Source organism: Xiphophorus hellerii, chromosome 23 (genome assembly GCF_003331165.1).
Source record: "Xiphophorus hellerii strain 12219 chromosome 23, Xiphophorus_hellerii-4.1, whole genome shotgun sequence".
In the NCBI taxonomy this organism is placed as follows: domain Eukaryota; kingdom Metazoa; phylum Chordata; class Actinopteri; order Cyprinodontiformes; family Poeciliidae; genus Xiphophorus; species Xiphophorus hellerii.
Window position 1 is genome coordinate 19,266,203 of NC_045694.1, and position 18,123 is coordinate 19,284,325.

Genomic DNA, 18,123 nt, shown 5'->3' on the forward strand with positions numbered 1-18,123 from the left:
GCTATGCTTCATTATTTATATGACCTTCTGTTGTACCGAGTCTTCTTATTAATTTTTCGAGACAGTTTTTCCTTTTTGGAGGGTAAATAAACAAAATAGTTGAAAGCACAGTTCTATTCCTAATAGGTTATTTCAGCTTGTCTTTGGTTTTTGTTAATTTGCTGTGTTAAAGAAGGCCAAAAAACGCCCTCTAAATCAAGGCAACCATTTACCATGGGGAGGACAAGGGGGAGTTAATGCGCCTTTTGCGCAACACTTTATTTGTTCAATTAGGCAACCTCTTCTGGTGGGAAAAGGGGTGTTCCCGTATATGTCACTACCAGCATAAAGGCAGCTAAGTTGTTCAGGTCTAGCTATAAAATCGCGCAGCTACTGCAACAAATAATAATTTTGTCCTGAAAACGCAAAAATAATTTGCATCGCAACATACAAATTTGTTTAACTGAATTGCATGATTAAAATAATGAAGAGTCACCTCTCTTTGTGCTGTGCGTCATGCGCACTCTGTCGGCTCGCTTTGGGTATGTTTGGTCAGTTTGTGGCAGTGCTGTGTGTGGGAGAGGAGGAGAGGAGGCAGGAGATGACTGCCACAGCCCTCACTTCTCCACTGAACCCTCATAAATGTGGAGGGAGAGGGATTGCCTGCGAACAGATCGGCTACTCAATGGACTAATGTGGACTCATGGTTCGGCACTTTTTGAAAGAACCATGTGGACGTAGGGAAGTTTGAGCACTTGCACGCAGTACAGACTCTTTAGTTATAGTGATAGAAAGCCTGCTATGGAGCACGTCGCGACTCAAAATGAGTTTGAGCACTGACGATGTAACAAACTTGTGGAAAAATGGTTCCTCCGACCTCGAGTGGAACTCTATGCAGGTCAACTCCACCAACAGCTCCAGGACGAACCACACCGCGTTCGGCGAGCTGGACCTCACCCGCGCCGCCCTGCTCGGCTTGGTGCTGGGGGCGTTCATCGTTTTTGCCATCGCGGGCAACATCCTCGTCATTCTGTCCGTGGTGTGCAACAGGCACCTGCGGACCCCCACCAACTACTTCATCCTTAACCTGGCCATGGCCGACCTGCTGCTGGGGACAACGGTGCTGCCGGTTTCTGCCACCCTGGAGATCCTGGACTATTGGGTGTTCGGCCGGATCTTCTGTGACATCTGGGCTGCGCTGGACGTGCTGTGCTGTACGGCGTCCATCATGAGCCTGTGCGTAATATCCATCGACCGCTACATCGGAGTGAGCCACCCGCTGCAGTACCCGGGTATTGTGACGGAGAGGCGGGCTCTGCTGGCCATGCTCGGGGTCTGGGTGCTCTCGGTGGTCATCTCCATCGGACCTCTGTTCGGCTGGAAGCAGCCGCCGGCGCCGGACGACACGGTGTGCCTCATCACAGAGGAGCCGTTTTACGCGCTCTTCTCCTCTCTCGGCTCCTTCTACATTCCGCTCGCCGTCATCCTGGCCATGTACTGCCGCGTTTACATCGTGGCCAAGAGGACCACGAAGAACCTGGAGGCGGGCGTGATGCGGGAGAGGATGAACACCAGCGAGCTGACCCTCAGGATCCACAAGGGCTCTCAGGTGCACGAGGACCCCGGCGCACCGGGCACCGGAAAAGGCCGTGCGCACCAGGCCAGGAGTTCCCTCACTGTGAAGCTCCTGAAATTTTCCCGGGAGAAGAAGGCAGCTAAAACTTTGGGAGTTGTGGTCGGAATGTTCGTCCTATGTTGGCTGCCTTTCTTTCTGGCCCTGCCTATAGGTAGGTTCAGCAGGTCACATCTGAAAGCGCTCCATTATTCTCTGTTATGATGACAGGTATGTTATAGTCATTTGCAGCCACAATCTCGAACATCCTATAATTTAAAAACTTTACAAAAATATGAAAACGGGGACAATCTGATGTTTCTGAAAACAGCTTAGTGCTGTGGGGCCCCCGACAAAACTCTACACAGATCAGAGTAACAAACGTAGAAACGTCCAAATTAAGCACATGCAAGTGTATCCCAAGAAACCAGAATATCATCAAAAGTGCATTTCAGTAACTGGATTCAAATAGTAAAACTCAGAGGTTACATATACATTCATACATTACATAATTATGAATTCAAACCACTTTGAAGCTGACTGTTTACAAAATGAGATGTCCAAATATATTATTGGAAAATTAAGTGGAAGAAAAAAGTATTTACATGCAGGGAACTCTGCACTGAGGCAGTGATTTATGCTAAAAGAGCCCAAACAAGTATTAAAAGCACAAACTGTACTTAAACCAATTTCTCTGTATTATTATTTTTTCAATGTTCTTCAGCAATATTCTAATTTATTACAAATGTTTTCCCATAATCCCACTGCTTTCTGATCAGCAGGTCTGAAAAAATCAGAATCCCCCGAAGTCCTGATTCTAAGCATCAGGACTTAGATTCCTCACTATTTACAGTCCATATATACGCATAAACCAGCAGCATGTACTTACATGCATTTTTTTCTCAGCACCATAAAATCAAATTGGGGGTCATTTGATGCTGTAATGCATAAATATGGATAATATAACAATAACAATGACTAATCATTTTAAGCAGGAGAAACAGCCTTAGTGCATCTCTGGTTGTCTATAGATACATTGTAGGAGGAGTTGCAGGCAAAGAGGACAGCAGCTTTGTTGAGACTTAATATTTCTATAAACTGTGGGACACAATCTGCAAATTCACAGACTTTATGAGATTTTACTCATTTAATTTAGGGACTGTAATAAGTAATGAAACACTTAGGAATTTGAGGAGGAATTCCTACTGAACTTATCCAAACAATTCCTGTTATCCTTTGCTGTATTTCCTCTCTGTTAGTTAATCCGGTTGTGGCCTCCAATCTGCTCAGTTTTCATCAATCTTGCCGAGACTCCATGATGTGACAAACACTAACGGGTCTGTTTCAGAAACTGCAAGTGGAATTAAGCAATGCAAGAAAGGAAAAATGTGGTGAGCAGGTCAGAAAACCCACCAAGTCTTTCTACATATTTATGAGTTGGATAGAAAAGGACCCACCTTTTCTCTATTTTTTAAATATAGGATGTGGCATGAGTTTGTATTTATTCACTTTTAATCTAATACAGCTACACACATCCAGCAGAACTAACTCCTAACAACTCACCTAATGACAAAAATACTAACCTAATTCTCTGTCTGTGTGTATTAAACTGCGGATAAATACAAGCAGAACATTATTTGGATAAATAGCCAAGAGGTCCATGTTAACTCTGGAGGACCTGCGGAGATTATTCATGCACTCCACACATCTGGATTTTATGGAATACTGGAAAGAGAAATGCAAGAAAGTTAAAAGAAAGCCACAAGAAGTCCCATTTAAAGCTTGCCACAAGTCATGTGGGGGATGCAGCAAACATTGAAGAAGGTTCTGTAAAACCTTTTGGCTTGCAGATAACTGCATGTGGAGGAAGAACGGCAATAGGACACACCACCGCCATGGTGAAACATGGTGGTGGCAGCATTATACTGTTGGATTTCTTTTATTCAGCAGGGGCAGGGAAGCCATCAGAGTTAAAGGAAGATGGCTAGAGATAAATAGAGGAAAATCCAGGGACAAAACCTTATGGGAGTTTATTTGGTGAGCTGAATAAAAGTGTACAGTTTTTATATGTAAGAAAGAAATTAATAAATGCCACTGTGCAACAATAGGCTTAGTTTGGTTAGAAATAATTATCAATAAGTGCCAAGGAAAATTGTTAATTGCAATCACAATGAATAAGTCAGATATTATCAGGAATTCATATCCAAAATCTCACAGTTTCTGTCAGTTATTGCTTTCTGACCCGCCTGATGAGGTTTGGTATTAAATAACAATACGTGGAGTATTAGCAAATTAGCTTTCAAACCCATCACTACAGTGATCGAATGGCCTTACTGACTCTGGTGGCAAACCATAGATATCGACTCACAATTTGGCATATGGATGGTAGGTATGGTAATAAAATAAGCTCCTGCGCTACTTAGCAAACCCCATTAGTCCCACATGTGCCTTTGTGTGCCATAAAAGACTGGCAGCCAAACATAAGTAAATCACAATAAACTAAAAAAAATTGTTTTTATCCTAAGGGTTCTTCTTGGAGCATCTTTGAGTCAAATTCTTATTGCAGAAAATCTGACAGACAGTTTTGGGCAGCTAATCTTATTTTGAGATACAGTCTCTGGCTACACAGACAGCAGGCCATACTCTGGATCAAAAGTATCTACGAAGATCCAGTTTTTTTACTCGGCCAGCAAGACGTCCATGCGTGTCCACCACAATCAACTTTTGGGAGCAAAGGCAAAAGACAGCGGACACCGCTGCAGCCTAAGTTTTGCAGCTCCATAAGATCATTGGGATTCCTGCTGTGCTTGCGCCTTCCTGGAAGTTATCACAAAAATAGCTTAATGCTGTACATTCTGGGATTCATTATTTTTATATTCCCGTTTGTTCTCTGTGTGCAGTTTAGCAATTGTTCTCCATGTGGCTCAGTTAGATTCCTGACACCATGTTTCATTTTCCTTCCACTTTATAATTTGGCACTACCTTGTGTTGATCTACCACATAAAATTCCAAAGAAATATATAAAACTTAGTGGTTGTAATGTCACAAAATGTGTTGCGCGCTTGTTTCTTTTTCAAGGCACTGCATTACTGCTTCTGTGGAGATTTGCCTCTGTGTGTGTTTGTCTACCATGGTCAGATGAGAGCGTGTGCATGCCTCAGGCTTTGAGCCTCATATCCTCAAAGATGGAGAGATTGTAGCTTGAAGGTATTCTTGAGATGCTGCAGATTTAGGAGCCTTGAAAGTGTAGATTTCCAGGGAGAGGGGTCAGCCGGAAGGCCCCATTTATGTAACACCATGGGACAAACTGCCAAGGAGCCCCTCTCCTCTCCCAATGCTGCGGTCTTCTCCATGCGTAGCATACTGATACACTGAGACAAAGCACTATGCCTCTTTACTTAATGCAGATTTAAAGTAGGCAAGTTCAAGTCTTTCCTGACAGGAAAGTCTTTACAATTTATCTTCATTGGAAGCTCTCTGCCATAGCTGAATCTTTTAGAAGGTGCACACTTTCTTTACATTTTTTTTTTCCATTTTAGTCACTGATTTTCTCTTTGACTGTGCACCTCAGCTCTCTGGTGATACTTTGGTCTGAATTAAAATTCTCCAAGTCCGATAGGATCGCAGGCAGCACTCTTCTCCTGTTGCTCCCTGAGCGTTTGTTAGCTTCCACCCACAGTGTGGGATTTCCGTTTTCACACGTTATTAACCCAGCTTTCTTCAACTGCAGGCTGTCACCGATAGGCGATGTGAGCTGACGGGGGTTCCAGCTCGCAGAGTGTGTGTGTGTGAGGGGGGGGAGGGTGGTTTCCATACATGAAATACATAGGTTGAATGTGTGTTTGTGTGCAGGTTGGTTCATGCATTTCTCTCAGGATTTTGTCAGTGAGGCTGGACTTGGTTCCCTCTTGTCCATCTCTGTAGATTTTTAGACTGCACAGATGAAAGAAGGCTGCGTGCTTCCAGACAGAGCTACATTGACCTTAGGTCTGAAAGGTCACAACCCCCTGAGTACCGCTTGACAAACTATGTGACCCCCTCCCCCGTTCTTCCTGCGTCATTACTGATCTACCCTGTCTGGCTCAGATTTTGTAAATACCATGGTTTATTAAACATAAATGACAAGCAGGCAACCAGGGTTGACTCATTTGTTCTGAGTTTTAAACTTCTGTGCTGCCTTTTATGTTTTCAACTCGAATCAAATCATGTCAAGATTGTAAGAAAATAGATCAAAGATTTTTTATGTTAGCGGTATTCCAAGCCTTCAACTAATGATCAAATGCAGCCCCAAAAAAACTCAATCAGTCTCAGAACAAACGCGGATTTAACGTTGCGTTGCGTCACATTCCTGTATCTTAGTATGCAAAAGAAAATAGTGTATATCAAAAATCTAATTATAGCCATGGAGAGAAACATGCTTAAACATGTTTATATACTCCTTGATATTAGATCACCGACATCAAGAAATTATTTCAAAAAATGAAATAAACATTACAAATTGAATAAGAAAATTTCTCAAAATAAACAACCTGAGGAGCTTCAGAATCAGTGGTTCAAGGTAAATGCTTTGCTCTGACACACAAAATGTGTTAATTAACCAGCAGTAAGAGTTTTTCCACACTGCTGTGATCTACTTTTAGATTTATGTTCTCTAAAGTATGGACAAGAAATATTTTCTTTTAGATCAACCTTCTAAACTATTGAGGATGAGGCTGAAATTAAGAAAAATCCTTATTAAACTTTATGTTAAAGTGTGATTGTTTTTTATTTCATTCTTCTATTTAAATAGTCTTTCTTTATTCTTTTGGTTCAGGTAACACTATTAATAGCTTAAAAAAAGTGTTTCACATTTCTTAGCAATAAATGTTGTCTACTTTTCTGCAGCTACCAATCTTCAGCATCTCCATCCATTTCTACGAATGTTTATATCCTTTTTATTTTATATTCAAACTTTCCCACATTTTGTATTACAGAAAAAATGCATCAAATGTAAATATTACATATTATTTTTAGCAAAGACAAAGCTTAAAAGTGTTGCATATATTTGTATTTAGTTCCCCTGAGTCAATAATTTTGAGAACCACCTCATGTTGCAGTTACAGCTGAACACTTATACCAGCTTTGCACATAGAGAGACAGAAGATTTTTCCCCAATTCTTCGGTGCAAAACAGATCAAGATGTCTGGAAAGATTCTGTGAACAATAAGTTTCAAGTATTTGGAACATTTTTCTGTTGGATTCAGGTCTGGACTTTGACCAAGTCATTCTAAGCCATTAAAAGGATTTTTATCTAACATTTCCATTGTGTTTTTGGCAGTGTGTGGGGTCGTTGACCTGCTGAAGCAGAAGTCAATCTCAGGTCTTTTGCCGTCTCTTAACAGGCTTTTTTTTTTAAACATACTGCGCTCTATTTAGTTCAATTCATCTTCATCAGGTATTTGTTGAAGAAAATGCTTCTGACATCATGATGTTGCCACTACTTTTTTGAGGCATAAAGACAGATTTTATCCTCTCTTTGATAAAGGATAGATTTGTGAAGTGCATGACTTACAGTTGTCCTGTCATCAGATTTGCCAGCCTGATACGCGACTCTCTGTCACAGATCTCTTGGCTGATTCCCTGATTAATGCTCTCCTTTTGTGTGACCTGTCAGTTTAGATGAACTGCTGTGTCTTTTTGGGTTTGTGGTGTCACAATTTCTTTCCATTTTTTGATACTGCATTGAACTGTGCTCAGTGAGATGTTCAAAGCTTTGGATAATGTTTTATAATCTAACTCTGTTTTGAACCTCTCTCTGACCTTTCCACTGGGTTCTTTGGTGTTCATGAAGCCGTTTCTTCACTAATGTTTTCTAATGTCCATCAGAGGCCTTTGTAGTTTAACTCGATTTATACACAGATGATATTACACACAATTGACTCTAATTTTTGTGATTTCTGAAGGCAATTGATCCCAATATTTAGAGAAAAAAATTGTAAAAGGTGTCCAAATACAAAATGCATTTTGGATTTTTAAAAACTTACCAGCAGCGCTCATTCTCCGCCTCCTGCTGGCCAAGAGATTTCATCCTCTTTCATGCTTGATTTTTATTTTCCAACCAACATCTGAGCAGTTTTTCATCTTTTTTTAAAAAAACACAAGTTCAGTCTGCCAATTTTTACCAGCAACTTCCTATTTTCCTAACTTTCCTCTATTCATTTTTTAATTTTTGGTATGAGGCCATATCACTTCTGACATTCAGCCAACAAGTGTTTCTCAAGGAGCAAAGAAGCTGAGTTAGGTGGCCTTGTAAGCATAAAAACACAGATTTCCATCTGAGCTTCCATTGTTTATTATGCCATTATTTCTAAATACAGCTCTATTCAATTCTAGTTTAAATAAAAATGAAACCAAGATGTTTTTTAACCACAGATAAAAAGAAATATTGTATATGTATCCTATTTACTTGACTTACTTTGTTTTAAACCCTTATCTCTGCAAAGATCAGCTCAGGACTAGCCTCATGTTAAACAGTTGGGGATTTTTTCTGAAAAACATACATTCATATCATCATGGTAAACATTTATAGCTCTTTTTTATGTTTATTTCAGTAAGGATATGATGAGCATTCTTAAAGTACATTACCAGATTTTTAAAAACGCATCATAAATTCTACACATTTCTTAAAATGCATAAATTACTTTAATGCTTTAAATCAAAAATATGTTATATTAAAATACAAGAGTTACACAATTTAAGCAATCGGTTAGTGTCAAGTGAGGATATATGCGTGAATACTAGTACAAACATTTTAATTAATCATTAAGGTCGTGATTTCTCTCACAACTGCCTGCTTGTGCTGTGTACATCTTCTGTGCTATATCATACTTTAAAAAAAAAAGCATAACAGGCAACACTCCTTTAGTTTCCATGCTTTAACTTTCCAAACAGCCACCTTTCTCCCATGCAACCAAAGCCATATGTAGGAATGTCTGAGAGACCACAGAAACAGGTGAGGGAGGGGCACTAGAACTGGCAGACTAGTCAGGATAGAGGGAAAGATAAATGCAGCGACGTACATAGACAACCTGGATGAAAACTTGCTCCAGAGCATCTTGACCTCATGCAGTATACAGCAGGATGGATTTCCTCCAGATGGGACTGATGGGAAGATGGATGGAACTAAAGCTGGAAAAAACCTGCTACTGGCTGAACTTTGTAGACTGGAAACTTTGTATCCAGGATAAGAACCTAATACATCCAACCAGATCTACAATGGGATGATTCGATGAAGTCAATCCCAGACCTAAACCTAGGTGATGCTCTCCATCCAAACTGTCTGAGCTCCAACTATTTCGCAAAAAAGATTTTTGCCAAAATTCCAACAAGATCTAAACAACTTAAGGTGTTTAGATTCAGTCGTTTTAACAACTACTGGATCAGTTGAGCCATCAACAAATGCACTACACCGTGTTCCGCTTTTTTCGCAAAACATTTGGACAGCAGCTGTGCACTACTTTGTGTTGGTCTGTTATCTACAACAGTCAACAAAATGCATGGAAGGCTGTCAGTAGACTAAAAGTGGGAAGCATGAAAGAAAAATGTATCTCCATCGTGCATATTAACGTTTTGAGCTTTGATTTTTACAAGACCGTTTTGTCATCGTGATAGCTGAATAATCATTCAATCAAGAAGTAGCTGATTAGAGTGATGGATGAGTGCATTCATGTTCTCTCCTCTTTATTGCAACCCACCTCCAGTGAATCAGTCCAAATGACAAGAAGAGCAAGACTCATGAAATCAATGGGTTCAATAACTTCATAAACAGAAGATTTTTGTCAAGAGATGCTTAGAACAGCTCAGTTTATAGACATGGAACAATTTACTATGACTTGGAACTCTAAAGCTTCATGATGTCCATTTCATCCCCATTAATACACCCTGTTAAACTCTACCCTCACTGATTTAACAGCATTCATTAAGAGTTTTATAGATTATACTCAATTTGCAGAACAGAGACCCATCAGTGGAGACATTTGTCATGCATCTCAATGCCCCCCTCCCCTCGCTTTCTCATCCTCGCAGCCCAGACAAAGAGGAATGATCAGTGGGCTGCATGTGTTACATCCTAACGCAGCTTTTTAACACCCAGAACGAGCACAAATATCCTGCGAAGGCGCCGTAAACTGTGCTGTCCAAATGCAAAATGCAGCAGAAACCAGCACTCGCGTATCCTCCTTTATGAAAATGAGAAACTTATGGGGTTTTTTCTGTGCGTTTTTCATTGAGCTGATGATCAGCTGTGCACCAGGATAACCGATGGGATTTTTTTAGAAGAGGGAAAATAATGAGAGGGCAGCATGTCAAAGCGATGTATAAAAAAGGTGGCAGGGAGGAGCAGTAGGGTCTATGGGGCAGGAGGAAGGTGAAGGCAAGGGGTCTCTGGGTTGTCAGTGTGATTTCCTAAAAATATCCCAACACTGCGGTTTGACTGAAAGCTCTGTGTGAGGGCCGTAGTGCTTTCAATCTGAGCCACATTAATCATGTTTATAGGTGTTATGAAACAGGATTTGTGAGTATCAGAGGGAGAAGTTTGTGTGTGTGTGCGTGTATGCGGGCATGTGTGTTTTAGCATTTCTCACCTTGTAAGGCCCCTTTCTCCAACAAATACAACATGTGAAGACCCACAGCTCCTTATGGGCCCAAAGCCAAGGGCCCAATAAGAAGAAGTTCTGTTTTTAGATTAGAGCTTAGGTTTAGGTTAAGGTGTGAATTGAGTTTCGGTTACATTTAGGGTATAGAAATTAATGAAAATGAAAGGAAGTGATTGCAGAGCTTTTGTGGGGATAGAAAGACATACGGGGTGCGCGCGCGTGTGTGTGTGTGTGTGTGTGCTTCACATGGCAGAGAATAGGCATCGCTCCTTCCAATTAGTGAGAATAACAGGATGCAGAGTTTTGTTAAGATGTTCCTGTGTTTCGGAGTGAGATGTGTGTGTGCCTGTCCTCAGGAAGGAGGTGCGAGCGGTCCTCTTAACAGAAGAACCCGAGACCACCACCCACATCAAACCTCCCGCAGTTATCTGCTGTATATTTATACCATTGTCTCGCAGCTCAAGCCCATCTCATCCTCCTATACTATAGGCTCTGAACATAAACACTCCTGAAAGGACAAAAATGGAGTGAGTTCACATGGAACTTAAACAAACAAATATGTTCCTAATGTGGCTACAGGCCACTCCGCCGTTATCCTGTGTTTCCTACTATTTATCCCCCATGCTTGTGTAACGGAGATCCATGAACGTGACGGCCTTGGCCCACCTCTTTATTTTTTAATAGAGGCCAAGATTTTTATTAGCTCCTCCCGGGAGGAAGGTAGCATGTCCGTGTTTGTCTCAGGCCATCAGAAGAGCTTTTAAATGAAGTGGGGATTCAGAGTGATTCGCTTTGCTTTCATCTAATGCGTCGGTTCCCTGGATTTGAATCTAAATACTTCTGCTCTATAATGCAAGCTGTAACAGAATATTATTTCATTATTTGTTGCCTTAAGCAGCCGATTAATACATATTCTTATCTAGAGGCCCAGAAAACGGCAAAAAGTACAGAAGTATAGAATCTGACATTAAGCTTTCTACAGGTCTGGATAAGCAAAGGAAAACACATTTGGCATTAGTACCAATTTTATGTCCGTTCTACTATCCATCCATTCATCCTTTGGATTTTCTTTTAGCTATAGAAGTCTGGATATGTTATAAAATGTTTCAATAATGTTTCCAGTAATATTTTCCAGTTTTCTTTCAGTCTGATCTGTCAAAACTGATGGTCCTTATTAGGATTATGAAGCAGACACATTTTTTTAAAGTGTTTTAAGTAAACTTAATGCTTTTAAGTACATTTAAGGTTTCAAACATGAACCATTACTTGAAAAATAGGGTGGGATTTATTAGTTTGTAATTGAACAGCAAATGAAGGAATTAAGAGGCTATCTCCACTTTTGAATCAAAACATAAGCTCTTAACGACCATTGAATTTTTGTTTTGTTAAACTCAAGACAATCTGCATCAAATGACATGCTGTTAGTTGAAGCTTTGGACGTTTAATGCATTTACTTAACAGAAGAACAAAAGTTGAAACATTTTATGTTAAGAAACGGGCCTTCTTCAATTATCACTTTGGGTACAACTTTTCTTTTAAAAATTCATTAGTCTCTCATAAGAAATGCCAGATGGATGTTTTACTCCGTCTGTAATAAATTGAGATCTTAACTTTGGCTTAGCTGTTCCCGTATTGCCATGGTGTTTTCTTCAAGGTAGCAGTAAATTGCTCTTAGGAGTACGTGTGTTTGATGGCTGTCCACTGTGAACAGCATTAAATGGAGGATTTTATCGCTACACTTCTTAGTTCTGACTGGTCTTTTGCTGACTATTGTGGAAAAAAACAACCCCTCAGCACGATGCCATCTCCTTGTTTAACTGTAGAATACTGACGTGATGATGCTCAGTTACATAGCTTAGGACAAAAGTTAAGCTCATTTGAATTTCACAATGTTAAATGAATACGTTTCTCATAGTACCAAAGTTGTACCAAAACGCAATCAAGGCCTGTTCAGTAAACTACAGTTGTATCTGCACCACACATTCCCTTCCTGAGTGTTCCCATATCTCTACAAACCCTGATTGTTTCTGAATGTTGGTTTTTATGACCATCATGTTATGAGTTACCATCCTGATAGTCAAAACATTTGCTTCCCTGATTGCACTTTTGGCTTGAAGGCTAGATTTAGGAAGACAAATGCAGCCGTGTTCCAGAAATCTTTCATCCCTCCCCAAAAAATCTGTACCTTCACGCAATCCTGTCTGACAGAACAAATCCCTCTTGATCTCATTGCCTTGTTGATGCAGTGCTGGTGTTTAGTTTGAAATGCATCACAAACCGTGACAACTGATGTAAACAAGCGTCTGCCTTCTAAATAATGTCTAACAAATTTGATCAGGCACAGATATGCAGTGCACCAAATGTCTATTTTCTTGTGTCATAGTAGAAATAGTTATGACTGATTGATTGGTCTGAATTGTGAGAAAATTTGTTTTGCAATTAGTTTAGAATAAATTAAGAGATTTAAAAATAAATCGCAGTCTTTCAATTAACTTTAACCCAAAATGTCCTACCTCTTATTCAAACATGGGATAGAATGAAACTTATGCAAAATAGTCCTGGATAAGTCTAGCACAGCTTCGCTATGTTACACAAACATGTTAAGCTGAAATATTTAACATAAATTATCTGTTTTTATTTAAACAAACAAAAAAACTATCCTTTTTACCACTGCTAAAATAAGCAAAACCTTAGTTATTATATCCACCAACTGTTTCTACTTAAGGAGAAATGTTTCATTTAAATTAGGGATGCATGATATATTGCAACTAAAACTGCTATCAGCTGATGTTAAGTCATTTTTTTATCATGTCTGTATTGTTTTGACAAATAAAACTGGGCCAACATTAAATGATAATCATTTTGATCTTTTTGTTCTTTCTGGAGGGTGAGAGAAGAGATTGGTGTTTGTTTGGTCATGCTACGGATCAGGACAGGACTTTGGGGAACTGAAGCAGAAAAGCAGTGGTGAAGTCAGCAGTGTGGTAATTTTCTTTTTCCAAGATGTTGAAAGGATAGTAAAGTATATGTAATATATACAATATGAGTAATCGCAAATAGTAGCAATGTTATTATTGGATATTGATATCAGCTGAAATTTTAATATCAGTGCATCCCTAATTTAAAACTAAATAAATAAATGCTGCTATTAATAATTAATACTCAATTGTTTCCATGAAAAATAAATAAAATTTTTTAATGGGGAGCTTATTTTGTCAATCACAGTTAATGTATTTATCTATTTACCTTTTCATTCATAATGGTGTTTAAGTTGCTAAAATGGTCTGAAAAGTTGCTAATTATTGTGACAAAGTGCCAAGTTGGCAACAGAGCTTCTTTCATTCTGACCACAACCCGGCCCACCACTCCACTCATCCCCACGCTTGGCCGAGGCTCTCAGTGTCTCTTGGCTCCGTCCACTTATTTGGAGTCTTTTCAATACTTATCAGGGGCAAGGTTTTACTTTCACAGGGGCATGATTTAACATCCTACTCTATTCTGGCCGGTGTTGTGCCAAGGTAGTTATCCTAGTAAATAGTCTTATGGTTTTTATTTTGATACATTAACTTTAGCTAAATAAAATAGAATAAACTATTAGATTTATTTTATATTTGTGTATTTTTTTTTAAGTTTTATTTTCAGCTTTAGTGACTTATTTGACAGTGGTCAGACCAGGCAGCGGGTTGAGAATCAGAGAGAAGACAGGCCAACAGGCTGGGACTCGAACCTGTGACAGCCACTTCTAGGACTAAGGACTCAGTATATGGGTCACAAGTTTTAGTCCAGCTCCACTGCAGTGCCCTCTGCAGAATATTTTACATTTTTAATTTGTGCTTTCATAAACTGGGAGTTTAGCAATCTGATTTAAGCTCCTTTGGGCTGGTAAGAGTTCCACGTTTAAGTGATGAAAAATCATTTGCTTTGTAGTTGTTTGGGTCATTTGGTTCCATTGCACACTTCATTAGAACCACTACAGGCAAATTTGGGTTAATTTCCTGCCTAGTTGAGTAAATGAGAAGCTAAATGGTTGTAGCCAACACACCAGTCTGGAAAAATTGATCTCTGAAATCAGACATTAAATGCTCTTAAGAACCAATGAAAAAAAGTTTCCTTTAACACTTGATCCTTTAGGGCTTGCGACGAAAGCACTCGTCACCATCAGAATTCATCAGGATCTGATGCCTAAACTGAGATGGATTAAGACAGGCTCTCTCTGCAGAGGCATACCCTGTATCCCAGTCATCCTCGTCACTCACACAGTCATGCAGTCACATTTAAGTGGGTTTCCAGAAAGGGGGGAAAAAAAATCGTGAAAATACCAGCTGCTTAGAAAAGACGCTGGCAGCTCAGGAGGCCAAGACAACTCTATCTGGCTCATCTAAGCCTCAGAAACACTCAAGGTAGAGATTTTATTTTGTTTATGGGATTATCATCCAGAACAACAGTAAGCATGTGTGTGCAGACCCCTCACCTTCATCATTCAACAAGTGTCAGTGAAATATAAAACATGCAGTGCTATAAGGAATCATTCAAGCCGTCTTTCCGATGTTCCTATTAAAGTCAAACCGAGGTGCCTTCACCCGTCTGTCATACATTACCAGAACTAATTTCACACTTGAAATCCTGAAATTACAATAAATCTTCAGCCTCTCCGGGAGCCTGATATTAATGTAAGAACGTGGGTCGCTTTAATTTAAGAACTCTTCACATCTGCCTGCATGCGAACACATAATGTCTCTGTTTCACACTAATCCTGCTCTTGCTGTGCGTATTAATGGACTTTTTTCATCTACTTCCTCTTATCTCCTCCGCACTTTTGTCTGTTATTCTCATCTATTAAATCTCAACCGCATCGAGGAACAAGTATCATCAAGTGTAGATTGATACAAGTGCAGAAGTCATTAATTTTTAAACATTATAAGCCTGCTTCAATAAGTTACGCTCAGGACCGTCTTCCTGAGCGTTACACACAACATTAACCTGTGTTAGTTTGTGTGAGGAAGGCAGAAGTGTGTTACTGCCCTTTAAGCTTCATAACCTCTCCCTAAAACCTACCATTTCATTTAATGATTGCATCTCAAATAATAAAACACTCCCACAGAATTAAAGAGGAATCCAAGATTGGATAAATCTTTGTACTTTTTAAAAATATTTTACAATGTTTTATTTAGATAAGCACATAACCCGTTTATAAAAGGTATTTCTAAATACAAAATCCGTCTTTTGTTGGATAATGTTTTGTAGTGGTGACGTTTCGATTCACTCTGTGCAAAACCTTTTAATCAATGCTGCCACCTGCTGGATAAATATGGATCAATCCTAAACATGAAATCAAGAGTTACACGCAGTCCAGTTATGTTTTTGTGTTACGTTTCTATAATTACATTTTGTCATTTGAAGTAATTTAGGCTCAGCATGTTCACTCAAAGAGGTTTAGAATAAAAGTTTTTCCCCATTTAAGTGTGTAATTTTTAGCACAAAAAATTTATAAAATGAATCTTTGGACTCTTCCTTTTTAAGCATTTCATCAAAAAATGTCTGATGAAACATTTCAAACATTTTTTGTTTGATGAAAAATGTTCAAACAACATTTTGGCTCTAAAAGCAACAATATTCTTAGGTATTGTTTTTAAAAAATTTTTTTAAAAAGATCATGTTGTAAAGTTTATGTTTAGTTTAACAACCTAAAGCCTTGTTGGAGTGGTTTATCTGAACTGGAGGAGTACAGTTTGACCATAGTTCACCGAGTTGTCAACATGAGCACAAAACCGTGTTGTATCTCTGATTTTATCACCAAGTGTCCAGAAGCATGGGACTGGCCTGACTCATTTAAGACCAATAAAAACAGAATGTTTATGTTGAATAACCAAAACACTGAGTCATTATTTATTTTGAGGTTCTTTTTGATGAAAAAATTGGCCTGTAGAGAGTAAGATTTTCTGTACAAAATAGTCTGCTGTTTTCCACTGATCCATCTCCTTTTATCTGTTGTCCTCAGGGTCCTTTAATGTGCATCTGCGGCCACCTGAGACCCTCTTCAAAGTCATCTTCTGGCTGGGCTACTTCAACAGCTGCCTGAATCCCATCATCTACCCCTGTTACAGCCGCGAGTTCAAGCTGGCCTTCATCCGGATCCTGAGGTGCCACTGCCATCAGCAGAAACGCCCCGGCTGGAGAACGTACAACTACCGCTCCTCCACCTTCCGCTCCTCTGGAAACTCACGGAAGGGCTCAACGGATCACACCTCCAACTGGCTGAACGGGAGTCAGCGCACCCTGCCGTCGTCTGCCAGCCCCAGCCCCAGCTACCTGAGCCAGGGCCTCCCTCCATGCCCAGAGGGAGAAACGTTGTACATTTGGGGAGCCACCACCTCAGCGCCCTCCACACCCAACCTGCTGCCTGGCAGCCCGGCAGACTGCGAGCAGGGAGGCGTGAGAGGCGACGGCAGAGAGGGGAAACGGGCAGAGGGGACCGCTGGACGTGTGTTTTCTTTCACCTTTAGGAACATTAAGGACAAGCGAGGGCTCAACAGGGACATCATCATGCCTGATGACAAGGTGTGACTGCAGGCAGCTTCTGATTTACAGATTAGCGGAGTACACGCTTTGCAGGTTTCACTGTACATGGCTTGTGTTGCTTCATCCGTCAGTGGCATGTCTTCAGTGATTAGTTTGAGGAGCTGATCTGTTCATTTACTCTTCATTTCTGTGTTTATAATTGGTGAAAGGTTTCTCTCAGTGAGCAGTGACCACTACGATGTTCAAATATACCCGTTTTTTCTGCCCTGTTTGGATCATAAAGAGAACTGCATGTCATTTTAGATGTACGTTGGAGAAACCTAAGCTAAATCATTTTTAGCTTTGACTCATCATGTTTCCTGTAAAAAAGACTGAACCTGATTTGTAAAATCAAAGCAACCTCTTGTAAAACAGAGCGGCCAGGCATTAGACGACCTTTCTGTTGCAGTTGTCTGATATTGTGGTATTTTGTGAAAATAAAATACTGTGTGTATTTTTCTGCTGTGCGCACAATCTTCAAATATATTGTGTGTGTTTGTAGAAATGTGATGGAAAAAATAAAATATAAAATTCCAATTTGATGTGTAACAACTTAATATCTCTGTTGGAGAAAATGCTATAATGTATGTTAAACTGAACCTTAAGGATTAGAAGGAAAGAAAATTGGCTTGGACAAAATTCATAAACCACATATCACCTGTGAGGTGACTAATGCAATTTTTACTTTTATCACGTTTGGAGAAGTTATTTTGTCATTTAAAGACTGAAGATGATGTAGCAGACACTCTTACTTAAAAGTAACATCAACCTTCACAATTTTTGGCAGCCTATCACAAATACATTCTGAAACTAAATTTACAAAAATTGAACCTATAAACTTTGCACTTTTGTTTTAATTAAGGAAGATACGAGTCAGATGATTATTCTCTGGGGAACTCATTATAAGAATGCGGACAGATCAAACACAATAACACAGGAGGGGTTGTTTCTCCACAAAGTGATTCTTTGTTTCATACCAAATCCACGTGTAATGATTCTTGCTAAAAAAAAAAAAAAAAAATCTGAGTTTCTTCTGAACAAAGAAGAAACTTTATTAAGAAGAATATAAGAATCACTTATATTCCAAGTTTAAATTAAACTTAGAATATAAATCTGTAGTCAAATACAAAAAGCTAGAAGAGGGAGAAAATACAAATTCTCTTTGAAAGAGACATTTTTGTTGACTTGTAGGAAACTGGTCAAACGATACACTAAAAGACTTGAAGCTGTACTGCAGCAGAAAATGGCTCTTGAAATAATTCATTTATAAACCTTTATTAAAATACAGATCCCTTTCTTGCCACTTAGACCTTACCAGTCTCACAAACATGATTTTAAATG

The 18,123-nt window shown here is 39.5% G+C and overlaps 1 protein-coding gene across 1 annotated transcript; it reads left to right on the plus strand.

The window, feature by feature from the left end:
- The first annotated feature begins 346 nt into the window (after positions 1 to 346).
- On the plus strand, positions 347 to 18,085 carry LOC116714336 (alpha-1A adrenergic receptor-like). Its single transcript, XM_032554839.1, has 2 exons — positions 347 to 1,766; positions 16,223 to 18,085. Exons 1-2 carry the CDS (start codon positions 803 to 805, stop codon positions 16,786 to 16,788), a joined length of 1,530 nt encoding a protein of 509 aa, XP_032410730.1. The 5' UTR covers positions 347 to 802; the 3' UTR covers positions 16,789 to 18,085.
- The last annotated feature ends 38 nt before the right edge of the window (positions 18,086 to 18,123 follow it).

What these genes read in the sequence shown, in the direction of transcription:
- LOC116714336 (XM_032554839.1), top strand. Translation starts at nt 803, where the DNA reads ATGAGTTTGAGCACTGACGATGTAACAAACTTGTGGAAAAATGGTTCC. An exon ending in CTTTCTGGCCCTGCCTATAG is followed by an intron (nt 1,767 to 16,222) that starts GTAGGTTCAGCA and finishes TGTTGTCCTCAG; the next exon opens with GGTCCTTTAATGTGCATCTG.